Genomic DNA, 17,341 nt, shown 5'->3' on the forward strand with positions numbered 1-17,341 from the left:
CATTCAACACATTTGCAACTGGGGTTCAACATCGGATGTAGAAGTTGAATATATCTATAAAGAGGCTTAAACTAGGTTTGGGTAGTATCTAGAAACATAAATATTAGTTATATTTGTGAGATTTATTCTCATTTTCAAAAAAAAGTTTGTGTTCAATACATATATAATTTACAAATTATATAATTTACATATATGTTAAACCCAACCCTATCTATACTATATATAGGGGTGGGTTCTGGTACAAACTTTATGTGTTCAATACATATATATAATTTAGGCATTTCCATCTCCATCTACTTCTCTGCTCCATCTCCATCTATTTGATGCTGAAATAGAGTTTTGGACAGCCAAATTTAGGCATTTCTCCATTGTCTAAAGTGTTGTTTAGCTAAGGCAACGGCTGCATTAACATGTGTATGTGACGTATGTCTTTAATTCCAAATAAGGCGTTTCGGGCCTTCCAAATAGTCCAGCAAAGAGTGGCAATTTCTGCATGGCCTTCTCTTAAAACTTTCTGAAAATTCTGAAACATCCAATCAGAGAAGTCTATGGAGGCATTCAATGTAGTATACTGCCAGAAAAAAGAAATTATCACAACTTTCACTGAAGACATGCTTTAGAAAAATTGTTATCAGCCTATCACTTGATCAGCCTGCTTTAGACACCACAATCAGTCTATTAGCCGGAGTTTTTAGAACCATTCCCATATGTAATTTACAATTTTTCCTCCCCAACAACTTCATGAGTATTCAAAAACTTTAGACCCCTGCTAACCATCTCATTTCCGGTGAACCCAGTTTCCTTAGCAACCACTTCAAACATGTCCTTGATACTTTGATCCTTTAAAACTCTATTGCTTGAGGGAAGAACTTAGAGGTATTCCAATCTCTTCTGCGTTCAGTAACTTGATTGTCATGCACCTGTGGCACATTAGGATAAGTTATTGTGTTACTGGAAGAAGAAATTACCTCATTAGCTATATTGTCATTCACAAAACTGCTAGAACCAATATAAGCAAGCTATTAACATTGAGAGCTTTATGATCAGTTTGTTATGATCAAGAATGGTCGTACATCATCTTCATCCATCATCTTCTAAATTAATGACAAAGATATATACACATTGTTATTTTTAATCTATGAAGCCTTAACATATTTTTTAAATATCAAACTATTATATTATATATTTTTTTGTTACAAATTCATAAAATTAAAATTCTGTATTAGACAATTTGACACACACATAAAGAAAAGGCCAGTAGTTAATGAGAATGGTTGGGGAAAATATGCTTATATATAATCTGAACTTTAAAATTAAATTTGGGGAGAAAAAAGATTAGATTAAATGTGTGTGTTTATTGTGGCAAAAAAATAATAAAAAACATGCGTCTTTATGAACTCAACTTGGCAAAAATGCAAGTACCTTGATAACTCATGATAAGAAATATATCTATTATCACTTTATATGTAATTAAGACAACACAAATAATATATCAGGGCAAGCACTTTCAACAATCCTCCTCGACGTGAAAATTATAAAAGTAGATTTTTAATCGTATCCTGTGGATTATTCAGCTGCACATTTGCACCAAAGGGTATGACTTTGTTCTAACCCAAACCAAAGTAGTACTTACCTTGTTCCACCAAGCAAATTGTAATGCAATGCATCAGTACAGAGAAAATATATACCACTTAATACTGGTCACAAAATAGGATTTGCTTACTTTCTGCAGGGAAATAAATGATAAATGCAACACGTATATCCCTTGTCAGTTCACATTCAAAACTAAAGTGGTTCATTTTATAACCTGGAGACTACTTTAAAAAATTATAATAATAACCAAAAAAACCCGCAATCAAGCACTTTGTACGTTAGCATGCATCCAAGTGATGATTGCATGATTAGTTTAATATTACAATTAAATCTACACACTTTTAAAATCTTAGCCTTGCTTAGGCTTAACAGCAAGTTAAACAGAACTACAAAAACTAATGCTTGGCTCCTCACACAATACATGTTAGTATATATGTAAAGAAGTATGTAGGAACATACCAAAACCACGCCCACCACTTCTCCCACCCATACCATGACCAATCCTCTACCACTTTAGGATTTTGACTGCAGTTTCATATAAAAAAAACAGCTGGTAAGAATTTCATTTCATGCGCAACCAAAAACCACCCTTTACAGGGCTAAGCTCATAAAAATAATAATGGCAGCTCACCTCTGCCAATCCAAGGCAGGAGTATCAATTAATGCCCTAATCTTGCTGTACACAAATAATATATCAGGGCAAGCACTTTCTTTATTAGAAGGAACATAATGTTAAAAAGAACGCGTAGAAAGGTATATATGTAAGAGCTTGCTTCCTTACATGAAGTTCAACAAATCCAGAAGGATTATACCTGTTGATCAGGGAACAAATTTAAGTCACTAAGCTTGAGCTCATATCAAACAAAAATATAACCTGAAGCACACAAAATATATTATTAAGACTTGCAAGGTAATGATATAAGAAGCATCAGATAGGCTCATAGGCATTTAACTTTAGTAGAAGTAGGCAGACGCTTCCTAAATCTATCACAATGTAACATTGTTCCCAACCCACCAGCCAAACTGCCGGTGAAAAGTACCTACATAAGAGATATTAGTTATTATTCTCATATTCCTGCTTAGTTATTGAAGCAAACATTGTGACTATTGGCAAAATATAAATCGGTATAATTCGAATTAAGTATCCTCCACATTGCCTAAATGGGCCTAGAGATTTCCTAATTAACTCAAAAATCATATTAAACTGCGGGATGGAAACATTGTGGCCGTACTATTGTTAAAAAAAATATCAAATAATATATAAAACCATTTACAAAAGCCTCCGAGTCTTTTCACATTATTAAGAGAAAGAAGTTTAGATTATAAAGTGTGTATATAGAAAGCACCACATTAACAAAATTGATAGAAACAAACTCAAGGTTATAATACTAATTTATCAGAAGTTGCTCTACACTATGATCTCAATTTCAGTTACCTCGTCAATAATCTTGAATCTGTATGATCCATCAGTATGTGTACCTGAAAACAATTATTATATATCAGGGCAACCATGTATCATAAACCAAATCATTATAGCCTAAATCTATCATAAAAGTACATCATATACGTTAGAAAATATAAAAAACACAGTATACACGAAAAGAATTAGTTACAAATTTCATTCAAAATTATTCAAATAAGTTGTATTCCACTTCGCTGAATAATTTGTTGCTCCCATTGTTAATTTTGTTTCTAATAAAACATTGATAAAAAATCTGAGTGTCATTATCATTGTCTGTTTTCGCTTTATCTTGTTGAACAATTATTACAGTGTATCTTGATTTATTTAACCTTGTACACGTACTCTAAGTTTCTTGTTTTAACATCGATTAAGAACAGCAAATTCAAAGCTTTTCCGGGAGTACATTGGAGCAGAATCTGACTCTGTCTATGACTCAAAATTATTCAGTAGTATCACCTTGCATATAAGAATGTCTAGTCAATGAACCATAAAATTTAGAGCAACAACAATGTACGTGTATTAATAGCATACTAAATCCATGTACGTTTTCACACTTTTTTCTCTTCAAGCTCTCCTATTCGCCTCAGCAACACAGTTCCTAGTTTGCAGATACCATTTTTGATTCAATGATGCACATCCATATCTTGGCAATAACTAAGACAGTGTCTAAGGTGGAGCTTCCACTTACCTTCTCACGTCCATGTGAGAAGTTAGAGCAGCACCACCTACATATGCCCAAATCCATTAAATAAATTGACCACTGCATCTGGAATTCCAGCCTGTATTGCAAATAAGTAGTCTTGATAAATTAACAGGCTATTTATGTTATAGCTTGTAAAGAAAACAGGATACCAGATCAAATACTTCAACTAATATATTTAAAAATTACATTAAAAATGTTATAACAGTTCCAACAGATTTTTTTACCTGCACAATAGCTGGCGAAGTCAAACCAAACATTTCTACACCGTCAAGACTTTTCGAACAGGGGCTATATAGAGGTGGCTCTAGTGCCAAGAAAGCATCTCAGGTTCTGGTGCAGGATTTGCAGCCTGGTGGAACTGCTTTGTTTCAACTTGCCATAGAGGGGCCTCCGCACCAGCGAGATTTGTTCACCAGTGAGATTTCAGGCCTATACAAATCGAACAGTTCTGCAGATAGCCAAACAGGGAGACAAATTCAACCAAACTATTACAGTTCTAGAAATATTCTTCAAAACTGAGAAAAGAAAATTTAAATTGTTCCCCACCATCTAAAACATTTAGCAATCCTTTCTGAGAGCATGAATTACAACAAACTGGTATATTAATTCTACACCAATTGACTGATAAATTAAAAGATAAAGAGTGTCTTCTTATAAGTAACACATGCCTAGCTAGAGTACATAGTTTGCTGAATTTCCATCTGGTATGTCACCATATCATAAGTTCACAACCATTACATTCACAACCACAGAAAGGTTAATTTTTATGCCTCACTAATTCAACATTTGAAAACTGGTCTGAGCACATGAACCATATCAGAACTGTGTAAACTTACAGTTCTTGCCTCACGTATTCAAGAAAGTTTGCATCTTGCTCCTAGATTCTTTGTTCTCGTTCCTTTCTAAGTTATAAATTACATTGTATGTTGCCTATTGATTTTGTTGGCTAATATTCCTATTTAAGTAATGAAGAAATATATGTTACCGATTGCGTGTTCCCTCTTCAGCACAATAAGATGGAATATATAAAAATAAAACTAATTCATAGCCAATGCAGCATGTGAGCCATGTACAGAATGGAACTAAAATACCTGAAGGCTGGGGCGACAATTAGGGGCATGTGTAGGTTAATATATAGACAAAGTTGAAAACAGTCAATTGGCTTCACCTCTCACAAACACTATGAATCTGTGAACAGATACTTTATTAAGCTAAAGCAACATACCTAGACCGCCCGAGGTCATTGACAGGTAATGTTTAGCTCTGGCAATGGCATCTGCAGGGAATAGTACCCCCACATTCGGATCATCCATCAGAAATGGAGCTTGACACAGAGCAACCACCTGCAATTAAGTAAATTTCGCCTCAACAAAACTAAATGTGATAAGACAATAGTACTAATTTCCAATATTTGTTACAAAGTAATTTCCAAACTCATAATAAAGAGGGAATACCTTGCAAGGAAAAGCTATAGGCTTTTGTCCCAGAGCATGAGGACTTCCAACATTTGTTAAGATTATCTGCAAAAGAATAGTTGGGACTGATATTTATAATAAATGCTTTGAGGGATCAGATGAGAAAATTGCTTTGTAAAAGGCGTAAATATTACTATTATTGACAAAATGGAAGGCATGTGTTAAATTTTACCAAGTCTCCCATACCTCCTTCCCTTGCGCTTGGAGCTCCAAGGCTCGAAAATACAACTCACCTCTGATAGCATATTGAGTATTATTCACATTTTCATTCAGGGACTCAGAATTCAGTCCCTTTATTGACATTATAAAAAGTGTGTAGATTTTTACAGGGCTTAGTGTTAAAAACACAACTACCACGAAACAACTCAATTTATGACCTGAAAAATTCTAACATAAAATCTCATACAATCATAAGGAGTTATAGGCAGAAATATAGGAAAGATAATACTATCACTTAAGAGAAAGAAAACAATACATCTGACATCATTTGCAAAAAAAATCCACTAAATCAAGCTATAAATCATTTTATATATGGTCCTAAAATTCCGATCTGCTTGACAAAGACTTGCATTTTCATTTCTTATCAGTGCATCCTCAAGCAGAAAAGAATTGATTCTCTCAAATGAGCATCTGACTTGAATTAGCATAGAAAGAATCTCAGGTATTATTTTAATAGGTTCTGCTATAATGCACAGCACTGCCAAAACTGAGAAAACTGTTCCTGCATCAAGGGGAGCCCTCTGGAAAAGTGCACATCCAATAAGGACGAATGATGTACAATAGATGGAGACATACAATATAAGGCAGTGCCATAAATATTACACAACAAAATAATTAATTTAAATCAATGAAATTTGGGAGATGAAAACAAATCAATTAAACATAATCAGAAGAACATGTAAATTGCAGTCAAGAAATTGATTAAGAAAACCATAATTCGAAGAAGCCTTAAATCGAAACCTATAATTAATTGAGTCTTCTAATGGAAGACTCACCATTCCATCCCCACAGCAAATTGAGAATGTAGGTCGTGCGACCTCTACGCTTCAGGACTGAACATAAACCGCAAGAGTTAATAGTAGTCTTTGCCGCAACTTACTATATTTTATTTTACATACCTGTGGCACTATTGGGATCACATGATGCATGATGTCTAGAGCTGGACAGTGTACTGTTACAGAAATCGCTTCGAGAGAATGTGGCATTTGCTGGTAGAAAGCATCACGCGTGTAAACTTGTGTATGACTGCCTTTGAAATTATACATGCTTGAAAAAACTCAGATTTTTGGATGAATCGCTTGAGGTGCTTAATTTCTTAGACTGTTTAAACAACGTTTCAATGCTTGGTCCACGACCTCTACGCTTGACACCTGATTTCAAATTTCAACATCATAGTCACATTTCAGCACGGTGAGCAACAAATACAGAAATTTATATCCATGATATAAAGGTGGACAATTAAAATGGAATCCACAACAAAGCCAGGATTTGCATTTTGATCAATATTGGACAACGGAGAATCCAACACAAAGCCGGGATTTGCATTTTGATCAATATTGGACAATGGAGAACGCCTGATTGCTGCAAGAAAAATGAAAGATCAACAATCACGTACTCGAATAACACTTCAAAAATAACATTGGACACAGTGCGGTGACTCTAAAAATAAACCAAATCTATGAAAAGCTTAGAGCAGCCCGTTTAATCTTTAAATGCTCAAAAGGTATGTCCAACTTACATTGATTTGATGCATTCTGGTCAATAGTTGATAGCGGGACACGACCTGTGGCTGCAATGGTAAAATGTTCAACGATGAAATGCGTGAAAGTGACAAAGAACAATCATCAACTCATCATAACTTACAGGCAAACCATTTAAAAGACCTGCCAGTACCTTTAAGAGCATAATCCGATTCACAGGTTACTGCAACCGACGCATACCGACGACTGCTGGAAAGAAGAGAATGACTGTTGCCTACATCTAAAACAATTGTCCATTAAAAGACAAAACAACATATTTGCACCATCAGATACTCTCTCACTATGCAAACAATGAGATGAGATGAGTATACAACACAAAAAGAAACAGAGTGTAACATCACTATAATTAGATCAGAACAATACAAAGTCTACAACATCCAACTAAATATGTACATTTGACAGAAATTCCGACATATATTGATTGGATTCATTCTGATTAACAGTTGATAGAGGGACACGACTCGTGGATGCGATAATAAAAAGCGAAGAATGATGCATACATTGTACGACATCGATCACAAATCAGCAAGTCTACGCAATGAGAGAGCGTGAATACCATTTTTTCCTGAGCTGATATTGTCAAACGCTGACGAAGTCCCGATGGTCCTGGATTTCTTAATGTTTTCAGCGCGTCTTTGCAGAAATAAATCCAGAGCATTACCAGATCCTTGGTGACGGCTAACTGCCACATGGTGCCGGCGGTGAATAAAAAACACAAACACGTGGTGTTCCTACCTTAAACAAACACGGCATAAAGTATAATGCTCAATTGATGAATGTCAGGCAATGGTTACGCCAATACTAGCAAGTGAACCATCTGCTTGATTTTCTTTATTTCTCTTACGACCTACACATCAAAGACAATACATGAGTCTCGCACCCACGATGGTGGAAAGTACAGTCCCGGTAGATACTATTCTGTACAAACCTGAGTTTGACCAATTAATCATTGGCTGCTGCGAATGTGAATCCATAGCCGGTGAGACTCTTGCCAAAAATCACTCTACAAACCCACACAAGAACTCTTCCATAGCAAGCAAAGAACTTCAGTTTGAATTTTGAAAAATAACATACATAGTCTAATATGTATCCTTGATTACATGCACTTTCCATGATGGAAGAGATGAATCCCGTAATTAGCAGACAACAGAATAAATCAGCAATCAATTTTCGTGAAGAAGGCAAGGTGTATATATGAGTTGGCGGAGTGAGTTATATAGCCGGTTATTTCTTTCTAAACGGGTCATGGAGAACAGGTAATTTAGATTAGGAATCGGGTAAAACATGGGTAACCCGTGGGTAAAAGGCTAAACGGGCATTGCACACATTAAGAAGATATAGATTAAGAAGATATAGATATAGATATAAATTAGTACGAACAATCAATATTCCAGCAAAGTTAGGGCTAAAGTGTCGATGTGTTAGGGAAATAAATTTTGCATTAGTTGTCTATGGTGACTGTATTTTTATGGTACAACATTTTTGTACCATACCTTGTGTCATACAGGGACCAATACATCAGGTTTCAGTGCCGAAGTTTATATCAAAGCAATACGTTGTTTTTCTTCTTCGTATTGGGAGCATCCGGAATGGGTGCAATAAGTGGATTGGTTAGTGTTCATAAGTAAGACGATAAAGTAAAGTATAACGTCAAAGGATCTGTCGGAAATTAGTGAATAAACCAACATATGAAAGTCATATGAAAGTTGACAGTATAAGATTATTCCACATATTAAACTGGATAACTCAACTAAAAACGTCTCTTACCAATAATAATAATATTAAGTGTCTAAATCACTTGCATTATAAGTCTTACATAATAATGAATTAAAAATAATTTTAAAAAAGTGATAAAAACCAGTAATATACAATTTTGATGAATCTCCAAGGATTAGCACACAGAACATGTAGCCGACCTTCTTCACGTTAGAGAAGTCCTGCTGAGCAACCGAACACCGAATGTTCAGCTACTAAGCCTCCGACTATAACACTTAATATTGTACACACTGTCTACAAAAGAGGATAAACAAACCAAAACTTAATCAAGCGTGTATATCATGCATACACAGAGAGAGAATATACATAAGGTGAAGAAAAACAGTTCTATCTAAGGTCTTCAAATGTAAGGCAGAGTTAGGACTTAGTAAGCCTCTTGATGTCTTTTTTCTCAAATTTTTCCCTTTATAAGAATTAGCTTAGCAGGTTCGAAGAAATGAAAAGTTGCACTCTGTCAAAACTAAGCAGTAGTATTATGTAAGCCAACTTAAAGGAATTTAGAATAGCACTATTACTATTTTACTTATAACACTTACCTAGAGTACCGCAGATTATATTTCATATTCTAAGGATAGAATTGTCTCTGGCATCACAAATTGAAAAATACAGTCCACTACCTTATGCAACTGATAGTCTTATAGTCATTGAACAATAATCGTGAAGATTCAGTTTTTGTGATTATTGTGAGATCATTATATGAGTCAGTTTTATGTCAGACAGGATGAAACCTCAAAAGGAGGGTTACACACCTTGCTCAAGCTATGCAATGTCTGATTCCCACTTAAAAAACATACAAAATTTTTTTTTCCTAAGGGACAAAAATGATGCCCACAATATAGTGTTGTTAATAATTCACTTATGTCTTCCTATATATGCTCAAATATTAGTATAAGCAAAGAACTTGACATGGAAAATAACATAAACGCCAAATTTTAAACCTAAAAAGAATTCACACTTCGTCAAAAAGTTTCTCTTTATGAAGCTTGTAGTCTGATTTCTATCAGGACCAACCTATGCAGCCTAGAAAAAAATTGGGTTTAAAAATGGTAGCGATACACAAAAGAGAACACTTGGCATAAATGACTATAATATAAGTGCAAAATTGACTGAACCAAAATCACACTGGCTTTTGATCTGTCAGTCGAGGTTCTTTCTCTTTTTCACTTTCCAAATGATTAGCATGAAAGGTTCTTGTTTAAACAGCTAATTGTACTCCTTTTCAGAATTTGAAATAAATTCTTAAAAAGTTAATTTTAAAAGTAGTAAACATTTTGAAATTCCATAGTAGTATATAGGGCTGTACATTCAATCCGCTCAACCGCATCAACCGCAACAACCACCCGCAACTGATCCGTGTATTATGGATAACCGCACAATGTGGGCGGTCGCGGATGGATTTTTTAATAACCATTAATTTGCGGTTTGGTTGCGGATTCATTTTTTTTAAAACCGCAAAAGACCAACCGCAACCGCCAACGGCACATTATATAAATTTAAATATTTTTATTATATATGTTTATATATTTACATATAGATATTCACATAAATAAATAAAAGTTACTAAATTAATGAAATTTGGACTCTTTGAGCAACGCCCAATATAAATCAGTCAATGTGTCCATGACTGTAATTTATTCCATGCTCCAAATGGAAACTTATATCAGAGTGTATGATAGAACTTCTTTGTCTAACTATTTTAGCGGTTGAACCGCAACTCAAACCGCAACCAACCGCAATTACGTGGGTGGATTTGGTTGGTTTTTTTTAACCAACGGTTTGGTCGCGGTTTGAGATTTTAGAAAACCGCAAGTTGCGGTTTGGTTCGGTTATTACCCTCCAACCGAACCAATCCGAACCGCGTACAGGCCTAGTAGTATATGATAGTGTACCTAAAGAGAAGTGCTGCCATGGTGACAGCACATTTTTTGACATCTTTGGTGGACTTCTGGATATAGTTATAAAAATTAATTCTGAAATTTGACACAGACATCCAAATTCCCAAAAATTCATAATGTAATTTAAACAATTACTTACTTCTTCAAGAAGGCCAAGAAAGTCTACCCTTCCTCCGGGAAGTTCGTCCTAATTTAGATCATCCATGGTAGGTATCCTATATCTTTTTGGAAGAACACCTAGCAAGTAGGCAACCAAAAAATGACCTACCTCATGCTGTAATATAATATCTTTTAGTTATTACTACTATTATCAGGAGAGGTTCAAGTTAAAACATTTTGAAGTACTCAATGCTAGTGTAAACAACAACTGCATTCCTTAATAACTACAAATAACTGATATAGAAGTAGTACGACAGTTCCAAAAATTTTCTGTTCCCCAGAAAGATGACTGATAAAACTGGTGGAAAAACTGAAGTTTAAAGAAAATTGCTTGTACATTACACAAGTGCTGTTGTGAATTGAATTGACATTAAATTCAAAATAATAGAAGTCAATGGAATCTGTAAGATAAGCCGAAAGGCATCCCATGAGTAGAGCAACTTTACATTCAAGACATGTATAATCATCCCTCTGATCTGGGTGTACGGGGTATCCATCCGGTGTATAATGATTGTCATCATTTGGAAATTGTGCATGGCAGATCGGGGAACCACTATTAATCTGTTTTAAAATATAATACTTTATGCTTGTAAGTATATTCTGAATTTTTATATTAATCCTCTTTACTTTTTTTGTAAGAAGTTCAGTTTTCGAATACTTGGTCCACTCTGGAGTTTTTGCGATATACTTGACCACTAGAATGCATGACAGTGCATAAACAAATCCTTTTCCACTTGATGGCGCAAGTATCTGCTTCCCTGTCTATCATCAGTATAAGAGATTGACAGAGAGCAAATGTTGAGGAAAGAAGTGAACAGAGAATTTCTAAAAAAGCAATTCCTAAATAAGTTGCTCCTCCAGCTTCTACTTCTGGTCAGCGGAAAAGGAAGATAACTCATGAGCCCTCTAGAGGGACAAAACTTCCTAGTAGAGAGGCCAAAAAGGCTCGAAAATATACAGGAGATGCAAAGACCAATTGAGACAACTGAAAGAACAATGACACTGAAAATTTTACTAAATTTCGAAGGAAATTTATACCAAAATGAGGACCCTTCCTTTACTCAGTTGACGCATTTCTACATAATTCGATCTTAAACGTAATGCTAAAGTAACCCTGCCCTTAACGGCGTAATGTAATACTAATGTACTATGCCAGAGGGCAGTTAAAGAGAATTAAAATGCAGTGGATGACCGCGCCAAAACTTTGTAGATCCTTTGTTCAATTTCCGGGTTAGGGGCCCGTTTTCAAAAAATAACACATATCTAGTCTAGTCTAGAAGGTGTGTGTATATTACAACTCCATGCTCTTAAAATAAGTCTGGGATTCAATAAATCATGCAATCTAAGCTTAAATTTAGCTATATTTTTAAAGAAAGAGTAGGCCAATGTTTATTCAATTAATCAACCGTTCCAAGAGTAAAGCAACTTAGTATATTGTTATTATACTAACATTTTGCAACTCTTAAAAAAAATCATGTAACTACTTGAAGTAGATAACATACTTGATGATTATGCTTAGCACATTAAGCAAAAAACATAATATAGCTCGGTACCTCAAAAACTTGGCTGACGCAAGCTGCTGGTCAACATACCGGAGTCGACATATTCCAACTGCTGAGCCATCTTGCTCCCTGAGGCTTACTTGAGTAACTCTAATTTGTCCATTTATGGCATCACGCAAACAACGGAATTGGCGGGAAATTGTCTGGAGAGCAAGTGAAGTGTAGGGTTTGGCCGCCCCAGATCCTGAAATTACATCAAATGAAGATACCACAATCTGCATCTGATGAAAGTACTGTTTGTACCGTTTTTAGACCTGCAATAAAAATAATCATTTGGTTTTTGAAAGTACGAAGTAAAATTCAAAGCAAAGCTTCCGAGAGCAGATTTGAAAGATGCTCATTACATATAATAGACTCCCTCAACACAATTATGCTAATGAACATTAGGTATACTTCAGAGTAAGCAGGACTTGAGGCAGAAGCTTTGAGATTGAATTACGATATGAAGTACTCTAAAAAATGCATGCAGAAACAAATTTGTGTAGTCACTTGAGTGCAGTTAGTTGACTATTAAGGAAAATAGATTACATGGATGTTGATAACTGTAATATTCTTACCTCATCCAGCATAGACAAAAACTTTGCCATCTTGTTCTGCAATTCATGTTTTCCAGATGCTGAAAGCTCATTTGGGCCATTGCTGGTTGAATCTTGTCCAGCTGCAGGAAATGCTGAGGTTCCATCGATAGATGCTCTGTCTGCTTCAACACAATCTCCTACACGGTCTTTCTTGCGCTCATGCTGCTTCAGAGCTTTATGAACATTGACAACTTCATCAAGCAGCTGCTGAACTGCCTTTAGGTACTTGGAGTAGGGAACATTTCTAAGAATATTTTGCATCGCAAAAGAGGAGACATCTGCTTTTAGTAGCGCTGAACTGCTTCCCAAAACATCAGGCAGTATGTACTCATGTAACTACTTTTAGTAGATAACATACTTGATGATTATGCTTAGCACATTAAGCAAAAAACAGAATATAGCTCAGTACCTCAAAAACTTGGCTGACGCCAAAATCAATAATCTTTACTGTACCAGAGCTAGTAATCAATAGATTGTCAGATTTAGTATCCCCGTGCACAATATTCTGTATTCCAAAGCAAAAAAGAAATATTTATGACTGCTAAAATGAGACATTATTATAGGTAACAAACACGGTACAAAAGAATCAGCATTTAACAGCTTACTGATCTATATAATAGAATATACAGCAATCAAAATGAATGCCAAACTTCAAAAAATTATCAAAAATATATTATTTTCATGGCATTATCTGAAGGTTGTTATTCAAAAGGTGCAGTGCAGGAGGCTACAGACAGAAATAGAATATTGAAAGTATCAACTTGTTAGTTTTAGAAGGGGCATCTCAGCCTTCCGACAGCGCATCTGCAGGATCAGGCTACAGAAATCATATGCCTCTGCAGCAAACAGAGAACAGGCCGAGTTCGTCTAAATTGAATTCCTGCAAGAGCATGCTGAGAGGAGATTTTAAGGATGATATCGGGCTTGAACTGTCACTAAATAGTTATATGGATGTTGACAAGATTCATGCCACTGTCCCACAGCAGAAGACTGTGGTCAGTAATGATCTTTGGAGGACAGAAGGGAATTGTATCGGCCAATTAACTGCTCCGAACCTTTCCTTAAATGAAGTAGTGAACATGACTGGCAAAAATGCAATTTTATTAGTCTTTGCAGAGAGTTCCATTTGCTTTATTGAGTGTACAATACTGCTGAGGGTATACTTTCCGCATCTAGTTCATACCCAGTAAAGTTCTTTGAGCATTTTTATCAGGCTTTGTACCCCGGCTCAATCAATCCTTCAATACTTATATTTTGTTTTCAGGTTTCATGTCATTAGGCTTCACTGAATTATGAATCTCCCGGCCACGCAAACAAACGACTCGGCAGAAACGAAAACATTCCAATAAAAGAGTGTATTTAGCAGCCAAATAAATAAAATCAGACAGGGCAAAAAAATCATAATCTAATAATTTTCTATAATCTACTCCTGAATTCCTAAAAGCAGAGAAGAAGAAAAAAAGGACCTATACATATGTAATTAAACCATCGGGCGAAAAATCCATAACTCGAGTTAAGTGGAAAGTAAAGCAATAATCAGAAGTGAGACAACTCATATTCATATATATGTATAAAGAACAAACCTTTAGGGAAGATGAAGTTCTTGAGAGATGGAATGAAAAGCAGAATAAATGTCCAGCTACGGAGTTCGCCGAGACGGAGAGGAAGACAGAGGGCGGTGGTTCAAGGTGTTTGTTTTCTGTAGTATTTGCTTTAGTTTGTAAAACCAATGTCCATTGGGAGAGAGAATCCTAACGGGAGCCGTTTTTTAAGTAATAGTCTAGTAACGAAAAAAAAAAGACCAAACCAAATAACGTGAACAAAAAGGAGGATTACAAATTATACCCATGTTGGCTTATTATGGTATAGTATAGACTATACATCATGAATGGTGAAGTGAACAAATTTAAGCTCAACACGGACAATGTTACCAGTAATCTTGGCATGAACACCTTCCGTCCTTAAAATGATGGAATCTCTTTATGTCTCTCAACAAAATTTCCCTCTGACACATCTTACTGACATACTTCATCATAGAATGGCAATCTCCGCACACTCTTAAATTCTTTACAATTCTAATGGTGGCCCCAGGAGTGGTACTAATGAGAGCAAAGGCAAGTGCCAATTTTTCACTGTGACGACCTAGTGACTCTTCCTTGTCTTCTTCTTCAATGTTATGAAGTATCCACCCGGTTTCTGGCATGTATCCCTGTTCTCTTGCACTAGATGTTATGTCGTCCAGTTTCATGTATAACTCTTCTGTGAGTGCATGGGTACGATCACCTGCTACAAAAATATGAACTTGACCCCCTAACTCAATGTAACTCCACCCAGGTTCCTTGTCTGCACCTGTAACCTTCATTTCACTTCTTACTCTCTCAACATCTTCCCATCTCTCAAGTCCAGCGTAAACATTTGACAGAAACACAAAGCTCCCAGGATGTTTATCCTCAAGCTGTAAAATCTGTTGACATACATATTCTGCCATTTCAATATTCCTGTGAGCTCTGCAAGCAGAAAAAAGAGCTCCCCACATCACAAGATCAGGTTCTAGTGGCATATTCTCTATAAAACTAAGGGCTTCATCCAATCGGCCGGCCCTGCCAAACAAATCCACCACTACTGCATAGTGTTTTATCGTAGGTATAATGGAATAGTCAAACACCAAGGAGTCAAAGTAATGTAGTCCCCTCTCAACTTGTCCAGCATGTGAGCATGCAGTTAGGACGGCGAGGAATACAACTTCATCTGGCTTCAATCCTGACAACTTCATCTCATCAAAATAGTGAAGAGCTTGCTCAACATAACCATGTATCGCCCAACCCCATATCATGGCAGTCCAAGTCCGGATGTTCTTAGTCTTAGTCATGGAAAAGACTTGCTTTGCAGACTGTATTAGCCCACATTTTGCATACATGTCAATCAGAGCAGTTCCAACATCTATTTCCATCTGGAAACCACTAGTCCATGCATAACTGTGAATTCTAACTCCAGTATCAAGAGCTCCCGCTTTCGAACAGGCTGAAAGTGCAAGAACAATAGTAAGCTCATTAGGCATCACACCATCCACCAACATTCTAGAAAACATTGCCAAAGCTTTTTTAAACTGCCCCTCACGCAAAAACCCGGAAACCATTGTAGTCCAAGTAACCACATCCCTTTCTGGCACCCTAGAAAAATACTCTTGAGCCACATCAACCTCACCTTTTAGCATCAACCCATTAATCAAACAATTCCAAGACCCAACTTTCCTCTCAGGCATTGCCTCAAATAACTCCACAGCCTTCCCCAAATCCCCCACTTTACAACAGCCATTTATCAACACATTCCAAACTAAAACATTATTATGTGGTTGAGACAATTCATCAAACAATTGTAGTGCATAACCCAACAAGTCAACTTTAACATACATATCAATCAAAGAAAGCCTAACATAAGACTCAGCATCAACACCCCTTTTCACAGCATCACAATGTAGCATCTTACCAGCACCCATATCACCGAAAGCCGCGATGGACTTGAAAAGAGATGGATAAGTAAGATTATTAGGCCTCACATTTCGCCTCAACATGAAAACAAAACAAGAAACACAAGCCTCGAACCTAGAATTGTGTTCAAGTGCTCTGATAATAGAATTAAAAATGAACAAATTGGGATTGAGAAAATGATTGAAGATAGAAAGAGCATAGTGAATAGATTTTCGTAAAGAACAGAAAGAGATGAGTTGAGTGACCAGCCAACTGTTTGATGAAAGGTGGTGGCGAATAATGTGTGCGTGAAGTGGTTTGAGTTGGTGGGTGTTTTTGCAGGCGTGGATTAGAGATACAAAATGATTCGTAATATCAACCTCACTTGATGTTTTGGGTTGTTTGGGTTTTGGAACATACAAGTACTTGGCAGAACCGCCAACAAGTTTCATTGCAATGTGTGCGCCAAGAACAGAGTTGAATAAACTACTAGCAATGACCTGCTTTTGTAAAATGGTCTCTTTTATAGGTAACCTGTATAAAGTCCCTTGCTTTACGATGCTCTGGTAAAAAGGTCTCTCTTTAATTGCTGAATGATGAGTATGTTCTTGTATAATGTCACTAGCATAGAATGCACATTGAGGTCTACACAATGCTAGACTGTGAAGTATACATCTTTTCCAATAATTAAGGCATATATTAATATACATCATCTTTTTTCTCTTGTCGACTCGACAAATGATGACATCTGGAGTTCAATGTACAAGTTAACTTAAGAATATTCAGCGACTCAACGGAACTTCCCTGCAGTATCGGCTACTATCCTAAATCTAAAAATGTCAGAAGTCGAAAAGTGTAAAAGGTCAGCAATACATCTTGTTAGCTTGACTAACAAGTCATTCCTTTCCTCC

General features: G+C 36.1%; 1 protein-coding gene across 34 annotated transcripts; it reads right to left on the minus strand.

Moving 5' to 3' along the window:
- Positions 1–145: 145 nt before the first annotated feature.
- On the minus strand, positions 146–17,266 carry LOC108223373 (pentatricopeptide repeat-containing protein At1g04840). Of its 34 annotated transcripts, XM_064093674.1 has the most exons (19): positions 14,547–17,266; positions 12,943–13,468; positions 12,377–12,639; positions 7,922–10,901; positions 7,550–7,840; positions 7,127–7,213; positions 6,972–7,022; positions 6,352–6,814; positions 6,229–6,285; positions 5,213–5,278; positions 4,984–5,101; positions 3,983–4,206; positions 3,744–3,834; positions 3,029–3,072; positions 2,547–2,633; positions 2,375–2,467; positions 2,225–2,269; positions 2,053–2,118; positions 146–920 (listed from the first exon to the last, which is right to left on the minus strand). In XM_064093674.1, the coding sequence occupies exon 1, from the start codon at positions 17,141–17,143 to the stop codon at positions 14,891–14,893; it is 2,253 nt and encodes a 750-aa protein (XP_063949744.1). In that variant the 5' UTR covers positions 17,144–17,266; the 3' UTR covers positions 146–920; positions 2,053–2,118; positions 2,225–2,269; positions 2,375–2,467; positions 2,547–2,633; positions 3,029–3,072; positions 3,744–3,834; positions 3,983–4,206; positions 4,984–5,101; positions 5,213–5,278; positions 6,229–6,285; positions 6,352–6,814; positions 6,972–7,022; positions 7,127–7,213; positions 7,550–7,840; positions 7,922–10,901; positions 12,377–12,639; positions 12,943–13,468; positions 14,547–14,890. The 34 variants fall into 34 exon arrangements, with proteins under 34 accessions (XP_063949744.1, XP_063949730.1, XP_063949722.1 ...); XM_064093660.1 differs by having other exon boundaries at positions 5,213–6,814; positions 12,943–13,207; positions 13,373–13,468; XM_064093652.1 differs by having other exon boundaries at positions 5,213–6,814; positions 12,943–13,261; positions 13,373–13,468.
- Between the last annotated feature and the right edge of the window lie 75 nt (positions 17,267–17,341).

Source organism: Daucus carota, chromosome 5 (genome assembly GCF_001625215.2).
Source record: "Daucus carota subsp. sativus chromosome 5, DH1 v3.0, whole genome shotgun sequence".
Lineage (NCBI taxonomy): Eukaryota > Viridiplantae > Streptophyta > Magnoliopsida > Apiales > Apiaceae > Daucus > Daucus carota.